The sequence below is a fragment of the Apiospora marii genome, assembly GCF_038362585.1.
Source record: "Apiospora marii strain CBS 49790 chromosome Unknown utg000009l_segment0_segment0, whole genome shotgun sequence".
In the NCBI taxonomy this organism is placed as follows: domain Eukaryota; kingdom Fungi; phylum Ascomycota; class Sordariomycetes; order Amphisphaeriales; family Apiosporaceae; genus Apiospora; species Apiospora marii.
Window position 1 is genome coordinate 1665955 of NW_027117381.1, and position 19961 is coordinate 1685915.

Sequence of the window (19961 nt, forward strand, 5' to 3'; positions counted from 1 at the left end):
ATCAGCTTCATATACATATAAATGTTTGCAAATTATGACGTCTGGCCAGGATTCCAGCCTAGTTCATATCATACAGGTCTTGTGGAGGACTGGATCCTTAGCCTGCGTTGAAGAACCCCATAGCAGGATTGACGTTCCCGTAGTTGTTCATGTTGTTCCCCACGATGCCCTGCTGCTGCTGAATCTGTTGCTGCTGCGCCAGCAGCTGACTCCGCGGGTTCGCACATGAAAGAAACGACGATTAACCACCTGCGCCGTTATTTCCCTGGCCCCAAAACCTGCTGTCCTGCTGTTGCGAGCTGCCACCAGCACCCCCTTGAGGTCCGTACGAGAAGGAGCTGTTTGCTGGGTCGACGTTTCCGCCCCCAAAAATGGCGCCACCCGGCCCGAAGAGGTTGTTGTTGTTGTTGTTGTTGCTGTACATGTTATTACCCATGGCCATGTTATTTCCCATGTTCATGGTGTTGCCCAGTATTACAGTGTTCTCCGTGCTGCTCTGCCGCCGCTGCATCTCTTGCTGCTGCGCCAGGAGCTGTGACTCTGCCTCCGCGTATGCCTGAGACACTGACTGCGCTCCAACGCTGCCGCCACCTTGCCCCCAGAACCTGCTATCCTGCCGCTGCGAGCTACCGCCGCCGCCGCCGCCGCCGCCACCCCGTGACCGTGACTGCGACCGACGCGCCGCCCTCGCCGCCACCTGCCCGCCGGGGAACCCCAAGTCGCCCAGGACATCGCGCGCCTCCTCCTCCTCGGCGTCATCCTCGCGGGTCGAGGCCCCCGTCGCAGACGCCGCTCCAACAATATACTCGCGGCAGAAGCGCTCGATGTGGGCGTCGCTCTCGCCGAAGGGGCTCCGGCCTTGGCGCTCGAGCTCGTCGCCCTGCGCGATGTGCTGCTGGATCACGGGCAGCAGGTAGCCGAGCGTCGGGCGCTGCAGGGTCTCGGCAGCCATGCAGCGGGCGACGAGGTGGCGCAGCTCCTCGGGGTACGTGGCGTAGATGGACGCGGCGCCCACCGGGCGGTTCTCCTCGGTCTGCGTCAGGAACCAGCCGTACGTGTCGGCGTCCTGGCCCTGCAGGGTGCAGGTGTAGGACGCGAACTGGGGGATCCGGGGGGGTTTCGTTTTGGTGATGAGGGCGAACATGGTCTGGGGGGGCCAACATACATCACGTCAGTACTCTATATTTGCCCCTTTGAAAAGTAACAACAGGTATGCGGATGCGTGAATATCAACTGGGATCGGCTTACCACTCCCATCCCCCAGATATTCGTGTGGGGGCCGTATGTTAGGAGATCCGGGGTAAAGAGGCCACGCTTTCCCAGCTCCCTGCCTATCATTTGTTCCTTGAATGCGCATATTCCAGTCAGCTCGAAACGTGCCGCGAGGTATACGCGAGGGGTGGGGTGTAAGGAAGGCGGTCAACTGACCGGTGCGCGGTAACCATGCTTTCCACCGTTTTGCCATTCGTTCAATCTGACCGAGTTCAGACACACAGTCGACGCGGATAATCTTGGAATGCAGTGAGGGCAACCTACTCGTCTACGGTGGTCTGTGAAGTCACCTCCTGGGTCAGACCGAAGTCGCCCAGCTAGAACGAGTGATGTCAGCATATCCTCTTCCACTCCCGGGTTAATCAATTCAAACTCACCTTGAAGACAGGCTGGAGTGAATGCTCAGGTGCATTGTCTTGGAAATCACCAATGATGACGTTGCTCGGATCGAAATCAAAATGCACAATGCTGACAGGAGCAGTCGGTCCTATCTCCTCCGTGGTTTCGGGGATCCGCGGTATCTCGCCTGACAATGCCATCTCGGTCGCTTCGTCCGCCGTGAGTCGCGGCCATGCGAGGCCAATACAAGCTCGAGTGACTGATAATAGGTAAGCAAGCATCCTGCAGTTATTTGCGTGATGAAATAGAGGATAGCAGGCGGTCCTGTGTTGATGTACTCACGACATAGGAATATCCTCCACATGAGTCTTGCCGGAATTTGAGTCATGGCTAACAGATCCTCTTCCTCCCGTTCGTTCAATCTAAATAGGAGTTCCCTCAGATCCCCATGTGGCAGATACTCCATGAAAAAATACCACATCGATCCGTCCCCCCAGAAATTCTCGTTTCCTTTGGGAAAGGGGCCGTTTCCCAGCGGCGTTCCGGTAGGGTATTGGTCCAACCATATCAGCTGCGGGATATGTTTCAACCCCATTAACCTCTGCCCGTGGAGTTCGTCAGCCTGTGTATTGTGTCGGTATCTCTTGCGAGTGAATCTCAGCGTACCACATTCCAGACATATTCTCTTTGGAACATCAATATGTTCCTCTCACCATCGGTATTGTCGTACTCTCTGGGTATCTTGACGACGAAGTGTCGGAGGACTCGCCCCTGGGCGTCGGCCTGCGCATACTTGACCACGACCCCGAATCCGCCCACATTGAGCACTTCCTGCTGTGCGAATTGGTCAAACCCTTGGAAGTACAGCCGACACTCGTCCGCCCTGACCTCGGCGATGGCCCTTTTCTCCCGGGTGTACGTGTCGTCTTGCGCTCTCCGTGCAAAACGCGTTCCCGCATCTGAAATAGCTGGTAATCAGTCCACTGGCAAAGTAGAGGAGCGGAAGAGCCGCATTGCCCCAAGTGGTTGGACTTACAGTTCATATTCATCCTTGGATAGTGCCTGTATCATGGGGCCGTATCGGAAGGCCTAGGCTCGTTATGCCACTTTCTACACATCAGCCAATGTGAATTGCCTACCACGCTTGCGCTTACATCTAATCTGACATGCTCTAGCCATGAATACAAAACTTTTGCCAAGATTTCGTGTCTCTAGCGAGAGGGAACACAAGAAAGGCATTCGTTCCGCTTGCGGAGAGACAAAGAACCAATGTCGCAAGCCATGGTAGCAGGGACACAATTGTTTGCCTTGCAAATCTGGACCGAAACTCACGAAGCTAACTATGCTACAATTATGTGGGAGCGTATCCTGTACCTCTATATTCCAGGCCGTGTTAGGGAACCTGGTGCGCAGGTCTATCAAACACGCCGGGACGTAGGTCTGGCTAGGCGGAGACGACAGTAGTTCGATCCCTTTTCCCGACCCCTACCCTAACCCTTAATTTTCGCATTGAGGTACAGACATGGAGTACAATATGCACGGAAGTGAACACTGCAATGGGCCAAGCGAATAGTTCGCAACTTGAGATATAAGAATTTAAATATTTCCTCTTATTCTATGTAATAATACAACAGTTGCAAACCCTGGGGCAAATCTTTCACCAAGAACCTCCCGAATCTAAATAAACAAGATACCCGAAGCAATCCCACACCCCATCCCCGTAGACCTCAATAGAAATCCCCAAACCGTATCCCCGCCGCCGCCGCCCGATTCAGAAACGGCGGCGGCGGCGGCGTCTGCTCCTCCAGCGCCTGCCCCGCGGGGAACACCTTCTCCGGCGCGTTCTTGAGGTGGTCGTCGACGAACTTCCGGATCGCGGCGTCCGTCTCCCAGGCCGGGACCTGCAGCTTCCGCGCCCGCTCGTCGCCCTCCTCGATCTGGCCCGTGATGGTCAGGAGCAGCAGGTCGAGCGTGCCGCGGATGTCAAGGTCGCGCGCCATGAGCGTTGCGACCGTGTAGCGCAGGTCCACGTCGAAGCGCCCGAACATGCGGTACTTCACGTACTGGCCCGACGGGTCGGGGCTCTCGTCGTCGCCGAGGAAGTGCGCGAAGGTCTGCGGCACGACGATCTTCTCGCCCGACGGGTACGTGAAGGTCGCGTCCTCGCACGTCTTCAGGTGGGGCTCGCTGGGCAGGGTGGCTTTGGTCATCAGGGCGCACATGGTCGCTCCGATGCCCCATCTGTGGTTGCAAAATTAGTCAAGTCACCGGCGGTCCTTGCTTCAATATCCAATGCCAGGGAAGGAAGAAAGGAGAGGGCGGGCGTTCACTAACAGGTTGGTCTTATAGTTCCACGTGGTCTGATTCGGCAACATGCCCAGGAACTGCTCCGGTGCCATCCATCGGCGTTTACCCTTACGCTCATAGACCTTGAGTCTGTTAGGCCGTTAGATATTGTATGCATATATGATACGATACCATGGGGTAGGTAGGTCTCTTACTCGTCCCTAGTCATCCCGGGCTCAAAGGCTGTGCAACACCCATAGTCTCCTATCTGCGTCCCCGCCTCCGTCAGCATTCCTATGCGCGCAAGTGTTCCGTGCCAAAGTGGCTCGTGAAGAAACCCGTACCACTGCCTTGACGAACTTGTGTTCCTCATCGTTGGGATCCCTGCTTTGGCCGAGGAAAACTGTAGCACGGTTAATTTTCTTTGGCATGCAACTGACACACGTGTTTGTGCGGCGCGTATGCGAACTCACTATTGTAAACGTCTAGATCGAAGTGAGCAATGTCCATTCGTTCCTCCTGGGGGCCCACGACTTCCCGAAGAGGCAAGTCCTCTAGCATAGCATGAAGTGTCTCCTCCGTCATGGTCGGTTGCTCTTGTTTCATTTCTGTCCGCCAGTCCATTGCGATGTTTGGCCAAGCCATGGCAATGACGCCTCGGAGCACTGTCCAGATACATCGTCAGCTGTGAGATCCTCCCCTCGAGGCACGTTGTTGCCGATGTACTTAGCAAGACATACGACAGAGAAAAATCCTCCACAGGAGCCGACTCGGGATAAAGGTCAGCATGGGGAACAAGTCATTGCCCGGCTGGTTCTGGACGGTTTCGTTGAGTCGTTCGACCAAGCTATTAAGCTCACCGTGCTCCAGGAACTCGGTGATGATATAGCGATCTTTGGCGTCCCAATTAAATATGTATTGGCGACTCTGACCTGGCGCATTCGAATCGCTCCCTGGTGGCGGGGACTGGTACAACTGTACGGGGTCGAGAAGCAACGGGACATGCTCCATACCCTTCATCCACTATCGGCACGTCCTCCTGTCAGTAAGCGGGACTTCTTCTTCTTCGTGTCCGGAAGCATACCTACCCTGTACCATTCGTGTTCACGTTGATGTGCTTTGGCCCCGGATGAATTGTTGGGTTTGAGAGGGGCCTTGACGACTACGTGCCTTACGTGTTGCCCGGCGCGGTTTCTATGTGCGTACTTGGCGGCGATTCCGTATCCTCCAAATCCTAGAGTCCTTTCATATTCGAGGTTCGTGTTTTCGAACGTTGCCCTAATCGTCTTCAGGGCCGCGCGTGCATTGATAAAGCCTTGTTCCCTCGTATCGTAATCCTTAGGCCTCAAAGCAAGGAGGCGACTTAGATCTAGAATGCGCTAGGCGTCAGTATACACAAAGGTAAAGTGTGTCGCGAGTTGCGAGCCTCGTACGTTGCCAGGATCGAGTTTCTCACTTACGTGGTGGTAGTGGACCCCCTGCCTGTGGCCGGGCTATTCGAGGGTCACCTATCAAAGTAGCCATAATCTGAACCGGTGCTGGGAAAACGGAATGGCAAAGAGTGAACAGGTCTAGATATTTGCCTCTTTCAACCGTTGATCATTCGATGATGATTAGGAGTCGTCTAAAGCAGGGAAACTTTGCTATGCGTAGTTCCACAGATCCGATTGAATGGAGATCTCGCGTTTTAGTCCTCATTGTCATGACCATGTTCTTTGTGTTTGGTATCTTGTTGCATTGTTGACTTCCGTATGCGTTAGGGTGCCAATGCGATAGGTAAGACAAAGGAACACGGAGTGATAGGCTAACAGGCTTGGAACTATATGGTCTATCGTAGATGTCTATACAATAGGTTAGTAGGTAGTGATGTGGTTGTAGGGGATAAACATACATTGTAGATGATCTATGTCTCCCAAACACACCCCCACGATCAACCAGCTTCTTCGCTACATCCTAGGCAGTCGCTCCAAGTTCGCACTTGCTGCAAGCGCGCCTGTTTCCGTCGCGTCGAAGGCAACCGCTGGTCCGGTTCCAGATAAGGCGGCCGGGGAGCCAGCGACAGCGACCGCGCCTCCTCCTCAGTGAGGCGGCCGCGTTGGTGCAGGATGTTGTGCTTCTCGTCTCCGAATAGCAGCTCAAGGAACGGCCGCGCCTGCAGTGGCTTACGTAGGATAGCATCGCAGCCAACTTCGAGAGCTTTTGGATTTGGCTCTGGGATTGAACAAGCGTGCATGGCAATGATGACGCATGGCCGCAGTTGGTGCTCAGCTTCGAACGCCCGGATCTTTTTTGTCGCTTCCAGGCCGCCCATCACGGGCATGGCCATATCTGGATAGGTGCAGCATGTATCAACTCTAGGTGTTCATTATAATAGTACCGCATGTAGAGTGGGAGGAGTCTCCAACAAACCCATCAGTATGCATCGAAAGGCCGCAGGGTCTGCCATGTATGCTGAGACTGCCAGAAGCCCATTCTCAACTATCGTTGCCGTTCTATGAGCTTTCCTCTCAAAAGTCAAGGCGATAAGCTAAGTAAAGATGGCAAATCAGTCAATTGGATGGCTCGATAAAGGCAATGGGTATATGTAGACTCACTCTTTGATTTACCCGGTTGTCCTCAGCCACAAGGAATCGAACTCCACCGGGCGTCTCCTGAAGCGGATGACTCCCGCCAGTTGCAAGTGTAGTAGACATTACTGGGTGAGGTCCTCACAAGGGAGCTCTAAGTAATTAGATTTGGATACTCCCTATCTTAGATGTGTCTCATTTTTTTGATGCTGGTTTCGGCTTTAAGAAGTTGACAATGGGCTGACAGTTGCAGATATCAATTGGACTAGCCTACCCAAATCCTGGAGGCCACCTAAAACCCCGCTTCTCGTAGCTTGAAGTCCTGAACGGTTGACGTCGCTGCATTATTGACTTGTGAGGTTTGGAGATGCATTTTGATCTCAACAAAAGTGCGTATTGTTATGAAACCTACCAAGAAAACTATGTGGATATACTCTGTAGTGACAGATCGATATGTGAAGATAATTGTGAACGCTGTATCAACGAATGGTAGATACGGCAGCAAGCTTCAATCCGCCGCCACTCCTTCTCCAGGATAGTCTGTCTCCCAGACATTTGACTTTATTAGTCGTATATGCCGTTGAATACAGCGCCCGACGTGCTATTTGTAATTAGGCTGACCTGACGAGATCCATCCTCTGCTTCGCACCGTTGTATACCTCCTCTACTAGTCGCAGTGGCAAGATTTTCCACTGCGATGATGTTGCGCTGCTTGGCAGTGTCGGTGGCTTTGTTGTGTTCTGCATAGTCGTGTATTAGACCCGTCGGCACATGGCATGGTAACTGGGTGAATAGAGACGATGTGTTACTCACCTACATTATAGCCTCCGGTTCCTTGTTTCTGATCCTTACCACCTAAGCCCAGCTCCGCCGCGCCACCGTTCGGGAAGAAACTCCCGATATACTCCTCGTCGGGCAAGTCTCGGGCTTCCAGATATTGGGATGATTCATTTGGGACAAGGAAGACTAGGGAAGCTTTATCGGTGAAGCCGAACATCCGCCGAAGCCTGTCTTTGAGGAATCCTACGTTCTCGTTGGTGTCATAGGGTACAACATCTATATGCACCTTGTTGTTGTCGGTATTCCTCCCTGTTGGGTTACCAGGTTAAATACGCGCCACCGACATCCATTATCTCAATGTAATATGCAATTGGAAATACTCACTCGTCAAGACAAGTTCCGTACTAGTTCCACTGGAAGTATTTGAAGCGGCGACATTATTCGTTGGCTGGATATTGTTGAAATCCATGAAGTTCCGCAAGATATGATCTTGGGTTGGATTGTAACCTTCCTCCATGAAATGTAGTCCATCAACTGTTTCAGTGTCGACTTCTTTGTCTGGCTTTTGGTAGTTTTCCTGGCTGAGAACAGATAATCCAATCGTATTTAACCTGTTGGGCTCCGCCTCCCCTTGGTCGAAGAACTCATCCAGGATTGGAAGCTCATCTTCCATGGCTCTTAGTGTTTGTCTGGTAGATTTACTTGAGCCAGTGTCGTCGTAGCTTTCCCGCGATATGGATCCTGACTCTGCATCATCGGGCCATGGTAAGGATCTCAAAGCAAGTCGTCGAAGGTGCTGCGCAACGTGATCTGCTTGTTCGCCGCCATGGCTGTCGCAAAATGGGCATGAACTCAGTAACGGATTGATGGGATGCCCACTGGTTGTACATAAGAGGTCCATCTCGTCGGTAGTGAGCTTGTCTTTGTGCTGCTCTAGGAAATGATCTTTGAGCAAGCCAGGACTTTCGAAATAACATGGAGACTCGTGCTCTGTTGCCAGACAATGCCACCTCATCATATGTTCACTCTGTAGAGCTGTCTGGTGTTATAAAGTTGATGTTCGGTCGCTTTCGAACAGTCCTCGAATACACAGATATACGGATCAATATCCCTTTGGATATGCTTCCTGTTCGAAATTAATAAGTCTGTACTTTATATTATGCTTCAGTGACTTAAAGACTTACGCCCAGTCTTTCTCCGTACTAAATATATCCTCGGTAAGAATCAGGCCACAATAAAGGCAGACGACCTCCTCCCCCACGGCTGGTAATTGCGGGCGCGGTGGCAGTAGATCTCTTTCTGCTTCAAGGAAAGAAGATGAGCTTGCTCTTGAAATCTTAGAGTGCATCTTTCTTCGTATGCGACCGGCGTCTAAACTTGCTACCTGCTCTTTGGGGGCGCTCGGACTCAGTATATCTGATACTGGTGTTTGCTTGACTTCTGCTTGCTTGACTTCTGTTGGTGTTATTCGCTCAATGGTGGACTGAGAATGGTTGTGTGTCCCCGAGCCAATAGGATCAAAACTCCACCTTTGGTGCTTTGATCTTCTATACAGCATCATCTTATGCCGTATAATCATGGTTTTAATTAGTCTTTGACAAAGATTGTGCGAAAGGTCAGGGTATAAGCGTCGTATGTATGTTTCAAAAAGCCTTCGTAGCCCCTCCGTCATTGCCTCGGTCAAATCTTCAGACTCTATACCATTTTCATCTGTAAGCCTGAATTCCTCCGCAGTGTCTGTATCGTGGAGGCGATGGGAAGAAGAAGCCTTTCTAAATAGATTGGCGAGTCTGTGTAGCCAACCAATGCTACTGTGAATAGATTCCATGATCTCGTTTGCGTCTTCTACCTCGGAGTCGACGTCCAATGTACCTTTATAATCATATTCAGTATCGACATCATCGTCTGGCTGGGCTTTGTTGGTGGCATCAAGCTCCGAGACTTCCAAGGACTTTGTATGAGCATCATACCTGTCATTGCCTAGAAGAGACCTACGCTGCTGCAGCCTCGCATCGATTGTCGCCAGCTGAGTCAAGAAGAGCTCAGTGATGTCAGGAACATTGCGTAGATGATAGTCCAACGAGTCCTGGACGTCGCCAAACACAACTATGTTGGAAGCCCAGAGTATGAATCTGCTTTCTTCGCTGGTCAGGGACGTAAGGATGCTACCCTTGGTGTCATCTTCCTTTGTCAGTTGCTGTATGCAGCGACGAGAAGAGGCTATACACAGCTTTGAGGAGTGACTGATAGAGCTGGATTTGCGCAGCGTATCCATCGTCGTGTCATAACCGCAACACCAAACGCGAATACTGAAATTTCAGGAACAATGCTTTGTACGCGACTGGTACAAATCTCTTCTGCTTCCCCGCATGTGGTGCTGACTTATTATTCGCTCGCGGAGCCGGATTGGCCGACATAGATCTGACGTGGCAGCCATCTCTGGGTAGTCATGCGGTTGATAGTAATACTTCTCAACTGATCGACTCCAATCATCATCTATTTGACTTGCGACAGCCTTCCTGACATCGTTGCTCGTTCTTCCTACTTGCTCAGCGCGGATGCCGGCTGCCCAGAAATAGCGACAAAGTTAACGTCTGTGCTTGTTCACCGCGACTCTCGATCATTGCGACACTGCCGTACTCGGAGCTCTGGTGAAATTCGGTATCCGACTTCATGATTTAAGCTGTCGTCGTTGGCCAAGGAGGGAACAGCTCAATGGGTGGCTGGCAAAGTTGTCCGACAGATGAGGAGGCTACGACGGTGTTGGCTTTGGTGCGGAGTACATTACCTGTCATTATTGTCGTAGCCAGTCGTATTGGCAAAGAACAGCTCTTTCTTGGCCCCTCGAAGAATGCGAGAATAAGATATTACGACCATGTAGGGAAAGTGCATTTAGCAGCCACGACTCTGCTGCAAGTACTCGAGGAGATCAATGCGAAAGCTACCCCGCAGAATGGAGCACAGATACATCGTCTTGCTAGGTCTATGGAGGGAATATTCAGACCTTCGCAAGCAGAGACTGCATCTCAGAGTATGGTTCGTTACCCCTAACAGCAGTCGTTTCACCGATCATTTGGCTTACAGCATTTTCCAGCCGGGAGTGTACCCCGTTCTCGAGGGAATATCTCATCTAAGTCGGAACGGCCCTTTCAATGTGAACGACCTCGTTGATCCCCAAGCTATTGGTTCTTACCAACCGTGGAAGGCAATACACGTCGCCGCGGAAAATATTATTGATGATCTCACCCACAACGGAGCCGACATCGACGAAGTAGATGGGGCACATAACAGCCATTTTGGTAATGCCGAGTTCAATGAGACCAATACATGGGAATTTGCCGATCGAACCCTGAAAGCTCTTCACTGCAAATGCTCTCCTAACTTGCATCGAGACGTACGGTTGAAGATCGAGACCGGGCAAGGGTTGACTGACTCGCATTACATGCCATCTTCGCTATCAATCTTGGCAACAGATGATGCATCACTGCCGGTATTATACGAGTTGCGCATACACGATCGCACGAATGTAGGATCTGCCATGAACAGAAAGTCAGTATTGGAGCTGTGGATGATTGATTAACACTGCTAATATCATCCACAGGTCCAAAGTAACATTTCTCGGGGCGTCGAATACCGAGGACGATGTGAATATTAGTGACTCGAGCCCGTTGTGCATCCACGAGGCATTTGAACGCCTAGAAGGGGATAATTCCCAATGTATTGACATGGAAATCAGGGGCAACGGACTGTATTTCTCAAACAGTTTCCTGGTCAAGCGAGAGTTGATGTGGGTGGATACGCTCCGGAGTGAGAAGACACTCAAGTATCTCCTTCACGACAGCCCAAAGGAGCGGTGGGCTCAAGCTGAAGTATCAAGGATCGTTCTCGGGCTCATGCTGGCAAAGAACTTGCACTATTTTTATGGCAGCACCTGGATCGAAACCGGATGGAGCCGCGACAAGATTTTCTTTATCGAGGAGGGGGCCCAGGTACCGCTGCGGCCATTCTTTGGAACATCGACATCCCCGATAAAATCTGTCAACCCAGGAGTAACAGCATTCCTCCACAGATATCCCGAGATACTTGAACTGGGTGTGACACTGCTAGAAATGAAGATTGGCGAACCTCTGGAACGTTTCTTGAACCTCAAGCATACGCTGCGGGATATCGATGAATATTTCAAGAAGGCGACCGATGTTTTCAACCGCCAAAAGGATCACATATTTTCAGTGGCTTACAAGAACGCCATCGATACTTGTCTGCGGCCCAATCTCAAGATCAGTCCCGGAAATGGAGGTAGCCACGACGTACGTTCGATGTTATTTGATCATGTCGTGAAGCCATTGCAAAAGGAAGTCATGGGGCGTTTTCCGGAGTATTTTAAGCCAGGATCAATTTGATGAACGAGCTGCAAATTACGATCTATTTGGTTCCGAACTCTCAAACATGCTACTATTTCCACCTAGCCGGACTACAAGAGAAATGCATGCGAGTAAAAGTAAGTACTCTCTAATGAAGAAGAGTCATCCGATTGTTACATTGAAGACCTAGGGACAGGACGAGTTGGAGTACCCATAACGTGCAACTTTTTATTCGAGACTAACGTCAGCATTGCTTCCAGATGGACCTTGTGGGAAAGAAAGAATAGATGTCGGGCAACAAAGCTTGGAAGATCCAACTCAAGGGATAATCTCCCAAGAAACTCTCAGGTAAACTTGTCGAATAGGGGGCGATTAATCCACATCACTTACACATACCAGGAGTCGTACAAGAGCAAATCGTTGGAAGAGCCACTTCAAACGACTGTTCGAAAAACACGTCGATCCTCACGGTCCCCGTCTAACGGTAGCTATTCTTGACACTGGAATACACCATCATCACATCGACCTAGTCGAGGAGACGAGGATTAAAGAGTCACTTAGTTTTCTTGGTGATGGCCAAGACAACGTTGAAGATTCAGATGGACATGGTACCCACATCGCTGGGCTTCTTTTAGAACTCAGTAGCAATGTGGATGTCATCATCAGTCGTGTGGCCAGGACGGAACATCCAGAAGGTTCGACCCAGGTGATCGCTGTACGTATGCGTGCTTCACTCTATTACGTACAGGAAAGCTGATGTCGGTCCTCTAGGCGCTGAAGCATGCAAGAAAAAGGAGAGTTGACATTATCGCAATGTCCTTTGGTTATCTGAAACCGTTAAAGGAGATGCAAGTTGAAATTCGAGCTGCGCTCGATGCAAATATTATGATATTTGCGGCGGCATCCAATGATGGCATCAACTCTCCAAGGGCTTATCCAGCAAGTGAGCCCGGTGTTTTCTGCATACACTCCACAACGAGCGAGGGTCAGTTGTCACGATTTAACCCTAACGTTGAAGGAGAAACCAACTTCGCGGTTGTGGGCGAGCACCTGAGGTCTCCTTGGCTCGGCCACGAAGAGTATCAGTACATGTCTGGCACATCCGTGGCCAATCCGGTGGCCATTGCCTTTGCTGCACTGGTATATGGATTCGTGTGCAAGGAGATGTCGAATGAGGCCCCAAATTTTCATGTCCAGATTCGCAGTTACGAAGGCTTGAAGAGAGTCTTCAAGTTGATGAGCTGCAAGAAGGAAAACTACGATGTGATAAACCCCTTATATTTCTTCCAGGCCCCATTGCAAACCATCAAGGGAGGTATACTTGGGACATTGTACAGATGAACGCCAAGTAGTACAATTCTGGTCACTTGTAAGTTTATACCCAATAAGTTCCAAGTATCGGCAAGAATTCGAAATGTAGCCTGGTGCAATAGAGATCTCTAAATACTCACCTGATTATTACCTTGTGGAGCACCTCCTCAGAGCTTTGTTTTGACTTAGACGCTTTCGGTTGATTTAAATTCGGTATCGTCTGCATCAAGTCATTTTAGAACGACATGGCCGGTCGTAGAAGGAACAGTTGGCCATTTAGCCTCTTGATCAGCTATCATTGGCCAACTGTGCCAGCGCCCTCGGGAGGCCTCCCCAAGTCGAAGTTCTGTGTCGAGCCCGCCTTGCTGGCAGCCCCAAACCATCATTGGCACCCTACCATCATCACTCTATGCGTATGTGCATACATCGGGTAGTATTCGAATGATTTTCCTTTTTGAATTCACTCGAAGGTAAATGCATTCATATAAATTTATTGTTCATTGACGTGCGATCTCATTTGAACACTACAACACTTCCTGGCCCCTTCAATAAGTTCCAATAGGCACACCTGATTATCCGTTATTCATGGCTAATGAGGTGAGAAACTATTTTCTGGCCCCAAGCTGGGATATTCCACCCGATAGCCTGATATTGGTGGGAAACATCATCGTCTCACCCAAACTACCCGTTCCCACTCTAGTCAAGCCTACCGAGCTGCAGCCACCCTCCAATGGAGACATCCAAACAAGAACCACCAAGACCAACGTGGCCTGGACGCGCGAAAAGGCCAGCTCAGGACGCTTTGGAATCTGGACCAAGTTTTTGGTGCTCCTGGGGGTCGATGTTGGTACCGCCTTCTCCAAGGACTCCAACGAGCAGTTCCAGTTCCGCGAGATGACCACCGAGGAGTGCTTCCCCACCAACGAGTACCTCCAGGCCGCCGTGGATGCCAAGCCGGTAAAAGACTACCTGAACCGCCATTCACTCAACCCAAAGCCCCTCTACGTCGTCGTAGGCGTCAAGACGGTAGTCGGTGCCCGAGTTTCGCGCAGCTCCGGTCGCACTGCTTCAGCCGAATCGGGGTTTGGTGTCGATGCGGCGGCTGTAGGGTCACCGGTCCCGGTATCGGTTGGGCCGGAAGCTGCGTTCTCGCGAAGCTCGCGAGACACGGTCTCCTTTGACGGATCATCCGATTTCGTGTTTGCTTTCCGCGTACGCAAGCTCATCGTCAAGTCAAAAGAGATCGTGCAGAAGGACGAGAACCGTGGTGCCATGTTCGGCGAATCGGATGGAGAGACGGATTACTCCTCATCTTTTGAGGTCGTTGGCATCGACGACAAGGATCATGCGGACGCGTCGGATCGCTGCGTGGAAGAAACGGCCGCCACTTAGATTACCATTGATCGCAATTTTGGCAGTGGCTATGTCACTGTTTGGGCGGGTTAGTTCAGTTTGTGGCGTAGGAATATGATGTAGCTCTTCTGAAGCACCCGTGCTTGGGCTGGCTATCTGGAGTAAAAGAGCTAAAGGGGCTGAATGGTGTTCACTCGCATCCACGGGGTCTGAATATGGCGGATATGGAAGAGCGATCGTTTTAGAGTACACCTATTGTCTACGACATGCTTTTGTTTGAGTTGCGTATGCCTGAGGAGGTCACAAGCTCCATTTGTATTAGGTCCAAGTTACATACCATCTTCTATCGATTCTAGCGACATATGAGGCTCTACGACAGGGATTGTTTACTTATTTACGCATGCACTATCGCATGACCAGAGATCTTGCAACAGTTTTTATTTCTTCTCTACTTCATATGCTCACCTCAACACCGCCTACCTAAGCACTACTATTGCTCCCACCCGAGCTAGTGACGCCAGTAGGTAGTGTGCTAACCTATTGCTTCTCGTAAATTTGTACAATGCGATCGCTGTCGCTTCCCTGGCTCTCAGCGACGAAGGTCCCGTCATGAAATAGCGCCATGGCTGCGTGGGAGGGATCATCGGGGTACTGGTACCAGTGTATCGACTGAACGAGCTCGCGGAGCTGATCCATCAGCCACGGCTGCATTCCAAGATCCAAAGGGCCCCCCGGCTTGGGCGCCATGACGTGGGCATGCAAGTCCTGAAGTTTGGCCGCTTCGACTTCCTTCCGAAGCGCCTTAAAATTATTCTCTGCCTCCGGCTCGGAGGTATGGATCATGAATCTATTGTATCCTTTGCCACTAGAAGGAGGGCATACACCACTGATAGCGATGCCGATGCAAGTGTACAGGCCACCGGTGTACAGAGTTCTAACATCTTCTGCTGGGACACACCTAGGGTGTTTCTCGTTCTGGGTTACCTCAATCATCCCATTCGGATCGATTTTATCAAGTAGAGGGATGTAATTTTGGTCAGCCATCATGTTTTCTTCCACTCGGTTGCGAAATTTGAGTGCGTATATATCTTCTTCCAGAGAGATATGTGTATGTCTTGCTCTGGACTGGAATGATGCTGGCGTTTTGCCGCACATTTATACCACGATATGTAGACATTATGGCAACAAAGGATCCAAGTACCAAGTCGAGAACAACGGGTTGGTTTTGACACTAACGCGCAACAACTCGCTTATTAGGACCTGAAAGGCACTCGATGCAATGTTTTCCGTTTCATTCTGCCAAGCGATCTGTTCAAACTGTTGATTCCTTCTGAAATGGCCTTTCCTGGGTTTGGTGAACTGACACGTGATCCACATATCAGAAGCAACATCAGATGGGATAAGCGAGTTGCTTCGAAGTAAGTCATGGGGCCTTGAGAGGTTGGTCAAGCAATTGGCAGTCTTTGGATCTTGCATTGGCTACGCGAGGTGAGAAGAAAGAACCCCCCTTTTCCTAGCAAACCCGTGTATAATTGGTATAGAGAAGAGCTACGTAATCCCCTTATTCCTTGACACAAGATTCACACCAAGCCGCAACCTTCACGCCCCACTCCTCCTCCTTCTCAACACCCGTCGCGAGACCCAGGGGCGGACTGATGTGGTTGTGGCCCGGAATCGACTCGACCTTCAACAAATCCTTCCACGGCCAAACCGCCGCGAAGTCCCGCATCGGCTGCAGAATGTCGTCCGGATCAAGCTCGCTTGTGAGCGCCAAGTACGGCGTCCCTTTCGTGGGCGGCCGGGCATCGCCGCGCTCCTTGGCCGCCTCCACCAGCCCGACGGGCGACTTGGCGTAGTTTTCGGCGCCGTAGTACGCGTTAAGCGGCTCCAGCATGGGCCCGGCGTCCATGCCCTTGAAGTGGCCCGGCATGCCGAGGAGCACGACACCCCTCAGAAGCGCCCCAGTCCTGTCCCCGCGCCGGGAGTCGTCAATCGTGTACGGATCCCGCGCCGACGCGAGCGAGGGCTCGAACGCAAACGTCGCCGTATGCACGCCACCCGCCGAGTTGCCCAGCAGGAAAATGTCAGTCCCGGCCTCGTAGCCGGCCCGCTTGGACGGCAGCTCTTCCGCGATCCAGCGCACGACGGCCGCGACGTCCTCGCCGCCCGAGGGGTAGACGGCGCCGTGGTCGAAGCGGCGGTAGTTGGTGACGACGGCCGTGTACCCGAAACGGGCGGCGAAGAAGTGCGCCAGGTTGCCGTAGGTCAGCGCGCCGCTGTGCTCCTCGTTGCGCTTCGAGTTGTGGACGAAGCCGCCGCCGTGCACAAACACCAGTACCTTCTGCGGGCGGCCCTTTTGCCGCGCGAAAGCCTCGTCCGAGGGGTAATACACGTCGAGCGTCTGCCGCTCGTGCGGGCCGAAGCTGTGCTCCTCGCGCCGGGTCGACCGGATCTCCGACTCGCGCGCTAGAAGGAGCGGGGAGTAGGCCTCGACCGTGGGGCCCACAACTTGGAATATTACTCGCCCGAAGGCCGGTAATTGATCCATCCTGTAGCTGTTTTAGGGGTACCGAGTATGAATTCAAAATGGTGGAGTATCCCGTAATTCAGGAGCTCGATGGGCATATAGATGATGTAATGTTTGGAGATGTCTTAAAGTTGGGGATGGCGAGGAATATATACAATATTCGCTCTGTATACTCGGCTATTTCCAGAGCTCCGAAGCGTGGAGAACTTGCGGGGATCTTACCCCATATTTGCACCTTAGTCACCATCCATCGCGCCCTACAAATGGCCTTGCTGTGATCCCAAATATCAAAGCGGACATCAAAGCTGGCATTGGCGCAGGGGCAGCGTTACCTCCGGACATTCTTGCGTCGACGGATTCCCCGGATTGAAGTACATGGGTAGAGTTATTCCTCCTACTTATGGTGCCACGGAAAACAAAGTTTAGCCTACTAACGGCGGCGCCCCCTCCTTTTCCCTTCCCTTTGCCTACTCGATGGGGGTTAATCGGAATTTCAGCAAGTCCTTCTCCACAATCTCGCCCTTTCTGCCTTCGAGTTCTTCCATGTCCCAATTGACGCTGGCAAACCTGCCGCTAAGCCAGGTCCGTCGTTCTTTGGTGAGCCATACCAGCGAATGCGCCGGGAGGGCCGGCTTGTCAACCAAAACGGCATGCATGAAGTTGGGCATGTTTATTGCCAGTTCGGTGGGGACGGCCCCAGGATGCAGAGAGAAGCACACAAGACCCTGATCCGCGTACTCCGTAGCCATGTTCTCAGCCAGGCGGATGACGGCGAACTTGGAGGTCTCGTATGCGGCGGCCCCTGGGACGATCGCAAGGGCGCCGTAGCTAGATATGAGGACGTTCGTCTTGAGCTCGCTCTTGAGGAGTAGCGGCAGGCAGTACTTGGACACGAGATACGTGCCCCGGAGGTTGATCTCGAACGTGAGCCACCAGTCCAGCGGGTTGGAGTCCGCGAGTGGAAGCCATCGCTCCAGGTAGCCCGCGTTATTGATGAGAATGTCTAGCGTTCCGCCGAACTTCTGCTTGATGGCATCCGTAGCTCCCTTGATGCTGTCTTCGGACTGCACATCCAGGACGAATGCGATTACATGGGGCGCCTTCGGGCAGCCGGCATCCAATGCGGCTTGCTCCAGCTCTGATGCGAGATCGGTAAGGCTAGAGCGGGCGCCGATGGCGATGTTGCTGCAGCCGGCTCTCGCGAAGGCGAGAGCTGCTTCACGACCAATCCCCTTCGAGGCGCCTGTAATGAACACAGATCGACCTGTAAGGTCACTGGGTTTAGTCGAGATATATTCATAGGTATCAGTGTGTCGGGTGCTGGTGAATTCCCGGATAGACTTTCTGTTGGCTTCTATAGACATGGCGGATGCTCTATTGAGATATAATGTGAAAGGGGTTGCAAGAAGTCTTGTATATGATCATTCCTTGACAAGGTAGAGAAAGAGTTTCGAACTCCTCCAGGTTGGGGATGGCCAAACTTATATTGGGTCGTTGAACTCACTGTTGCAGCGGATGAACTCATAGAAAGCTGGGTTGGGATTACATAATCCGTGGTGTTCATCCGTTTCACGGGCACCTGCAAGCACGCGATTGCGTTCGTTGTCGTCATGGTTCGGCTCGAAGATAGTGTCCGCCGGTGTTAAGCATGTCCGGACCCGGCTCGATCGAGTTGGAGACACAATCTCAGGGCCACCAGAAATAGAATAACTTGACATGTAAGCCGTCAGGTTTGGTCCACTTCTTTGATACTATTACAAGATCATGCCCTGAGCAGCACTTGTAGCTGATGCGATGAGTTGACCACATCCCGCTGAAGCAAATCGTTTCTTGGTTCGCCCAACTGCACAATACATCGTATCCGAGCAAGATTTAGGGACCTTTAGCTGGAATCTCATGTATTCTCTTCAGGATGAAGTCGGCCACGGCTTTTCGCCCTTCGACCCTGAAAACGGCATCATTGTGGAAAGCGCCAGTGACAGAATACCTTTCCGTGGCTAGTCCGGACTGTAAGGATCGATCAAACAACTGCTGGCTGAGGTTTTTGGGAACGAGCTCATCTTTGGCAGCTTCTAGAAAGAACAGGCTCGGATATTTATTTTCGTTCTTATATCTCTTGGCGATCGTGTCGAGGTTCTTCCACGAATCGAGGTGGTTGCGCAGAAATGGCCAGAGATATTTGTATGGCAACCACTTTTGCGGATATAGCACCTCCAACATGGCGCGAACTGAAGTGAACGCTGTCTCGAGGACCAATGAGTTGAGCCGACAATTATCAGGCATGGCATACTCTGCTGCTAGGTTCGTAGCGACACCAGAACCGATGCTTTGACCCCATAGTAATACTTCCGCCGGTGGAATCGTAGAGCCGACTTCCCCGGCGTTGGCCACATCTGAGTTGCGATGGTTGCGGGATACCCAATCGAGGGCGGCTGCAGCATCCAGTCGCAGCCCCTTTTCTGTGGGACGACCGCTGGACGTCCAGTAGCCCCTGTAACTCAAACACACGAACGAAAGCCTGAAGCTCCTGGAATCAGAACGAATTTGCCTCTTTATGATGCAGAGAACCTGTGAAAGGTCCGGTAGGCGTGGAGGTGTAGATGAGGCATTGCCTTGAAAGTATAATATGTAAATGTTGACTGCTTCTTGTCGTTTGCGCTCAGCACCAAGGTGCACGTCAGCTACGCAGAGGGCGAGATCCTTCCCATCACTGCTGCGCGCTCTTTCTTCGCGCCACTTGATGCCCGCACATTGGCTCGCGTAGTCCTCTATCCGTTCCCAGCGCGCGTTCGGCGGAATTCCGGGCATGTAGATTATCTTGTTCTGGAAGGTCACCAGCATGCAGCATTTCCAGGTCCACAGGGATACGAAGAGCCCGCCGAACACGACAGGGGCCAAGGCCAGACCCTCGAGGTGGAAAGCTCTGATGCAAGTCCACGTGGGAACCACGCTGCAGGGCGGCTTGGCGGCATGCTTGAATGGTGGAAGTGAAAAAGCAAGACGCTGCCGAGCTATCGCTAGCGATCGGGTGCCACGGGTGAATAGCATCAAGGGAAATCTGTCAACACGGACGCCGCGACGTTGCTATTGGGATATGCGCAGCAACTCAACACGTCCAGTTACCCGCTGCCAACACCCTTCTGCCCCTGACGTTGATTGGGGGCG

The 19961-nt window shown here is 51.9% G+C and overlaps 8 protein-coding genes across 8 annotated transcripts; 1 reads left to right on the plus strand and 7 right to left on the minus strand.

Annotated features, from left to right (window-relative positions):
• Window positions 1-241: 241 nt before the first annotated feature.
• On the minus strand, window positions 242-2660 carry PG985_012065 (uncharacterized protein; the record flags this gene model as incomplete). Its single annotated transcript, XM_066831832.1, has 8 exons — window positions 242-1147; window positions 1249-1344; window positions 1429-1474; window positions 1537-1589; window positions 1650-1893; window positions 1954-2033; window positions 2278-2579; window positions 2648-2660. 8 exons carry the CDS (start codon window positions 2658-2660, stop codon window positions 242-244), a joined length of 1740 nt encoding a protein of 579 aa, XP_066679882.1.
• A 678-nt stretch (window positions 2661-3338) lies between these two features.
• Window positions 3339-6208, minus strand: PG985_012066 (uncharacterized protein; the record flags this gene model as incomplete). The annotated part of the gene is made up of 7 exons (XM_066831833.1): window positions 3339-3852; window positions 3946-4040; window positions 4242-4300; window positions 4371-4562; window positions 4638-4920; window positions 4986-5276; window positions 5876-6208. 7 exons carry the CDS (start codon window positions 6206-6208, stop codon window positions 3339-3341), a joined length of 1767 nt encoding a protein of 588 aa, XP_066679883.1.
• Window positions 6209-7028: 820 nt separating this feature from the next.
• PG985_012067 (uncharacterized protein) lies at window positions 7029-9519 on the minus strand (the record flags this gene model as incomplete). Its single annotated transcript, XM_066831834.1, has 4 exons — window positions 7029-7204; window positions 7278-7553; window positions 7629-8279; window positions 8946-9519. 4 exons carry the CDS (start codon window positions 9517-9519, stop codon window positions 7029-7031), a joined length of 1677 nt encoding a protein of 558 aa, XP_066679884.1.
• A 3982-nt stretch (window positions 9520-13501) lies between these two features.
• PG985_012068 (uncharacterized protein) lies at window positions 13502-14308 on the plus strand (the record flags this gene model as incomplete). The annotated part of the gene is made up of 1 exon (XM_066831835.1): window positions 13502-14308. The coding sequence occupies one exon, from the start codon at window positions 13502-13504 to the stop codon at window positions 14306-14308; it is 807 nt and encodes a 268-aa protein (XP_066679885.1).
• A 498-nt stretch (window positions 14309-14806) lies between these two features.
• On the minus strand, window positions 14807-15112 carry PG985_012069 (uncharacterized protein; the record flags this gene model as incomplete). The annotated part of the gene is made up of 1 exon (XM_066831836.1): window positions 14807-15112. One exon carries the CDS (start codon window positions 15110-15112, stop codon window positions 14807-14809), a length of 306 nt encoding a protein of 101 aa, XP_066679886.1.
• A 718-nt stretch (window positions 15113-15830) lies between these two features.
• Window positions 15831-16817, minus strand: PG985_012070 (uncharacterized protein; the record flags this gene model as incomplete). Its single annotated transcript, XM_066831837.1, has 1 exon — window positions 15831-16817. One exon carries the CDS (start codon window positions 16815-16817, stop codon window positions 15831-15833), a length of 987 nt encoding a protein of 328 aa, XP_066679887.1.
• A 446-nt stretch (window positions 16818-17263) lies between these two features.
• Window positions 17264-18160, minus strand: PG985_012071 (uncharacterized protein; the record flags this gene model as incomplete). The annotated part of the gene is made up of 1 exon (XM_066831838.1): window positions 17264-18160. The coding sequence occupies one exon, from the start codon at window positions 18158-18160 to the stop codon at window positions 17264-17266; it is 897 nt and encodes a 298-aa protein (XP_066679888.1).
• A 508-nt stretch (window positions 18161-18668) lies between these two features.
• Window positions 18669-19844, minus strand: PG985_012072 (Protein bem46; the record flags this gene model as incomplete). The annotated part of the gene is made up of 1 exon (XM_066831839.1): window positions 18669-19844. One exon carries the CDS (start codon window positions 19842-19844, stop codon window positions 18669-18671), a length of 1176 nt encoding a protein of 391 aa, XP_066679889.1.
• Between the last annotated feature and the right edge of the window lie 117 nt (window positions 19845-19961).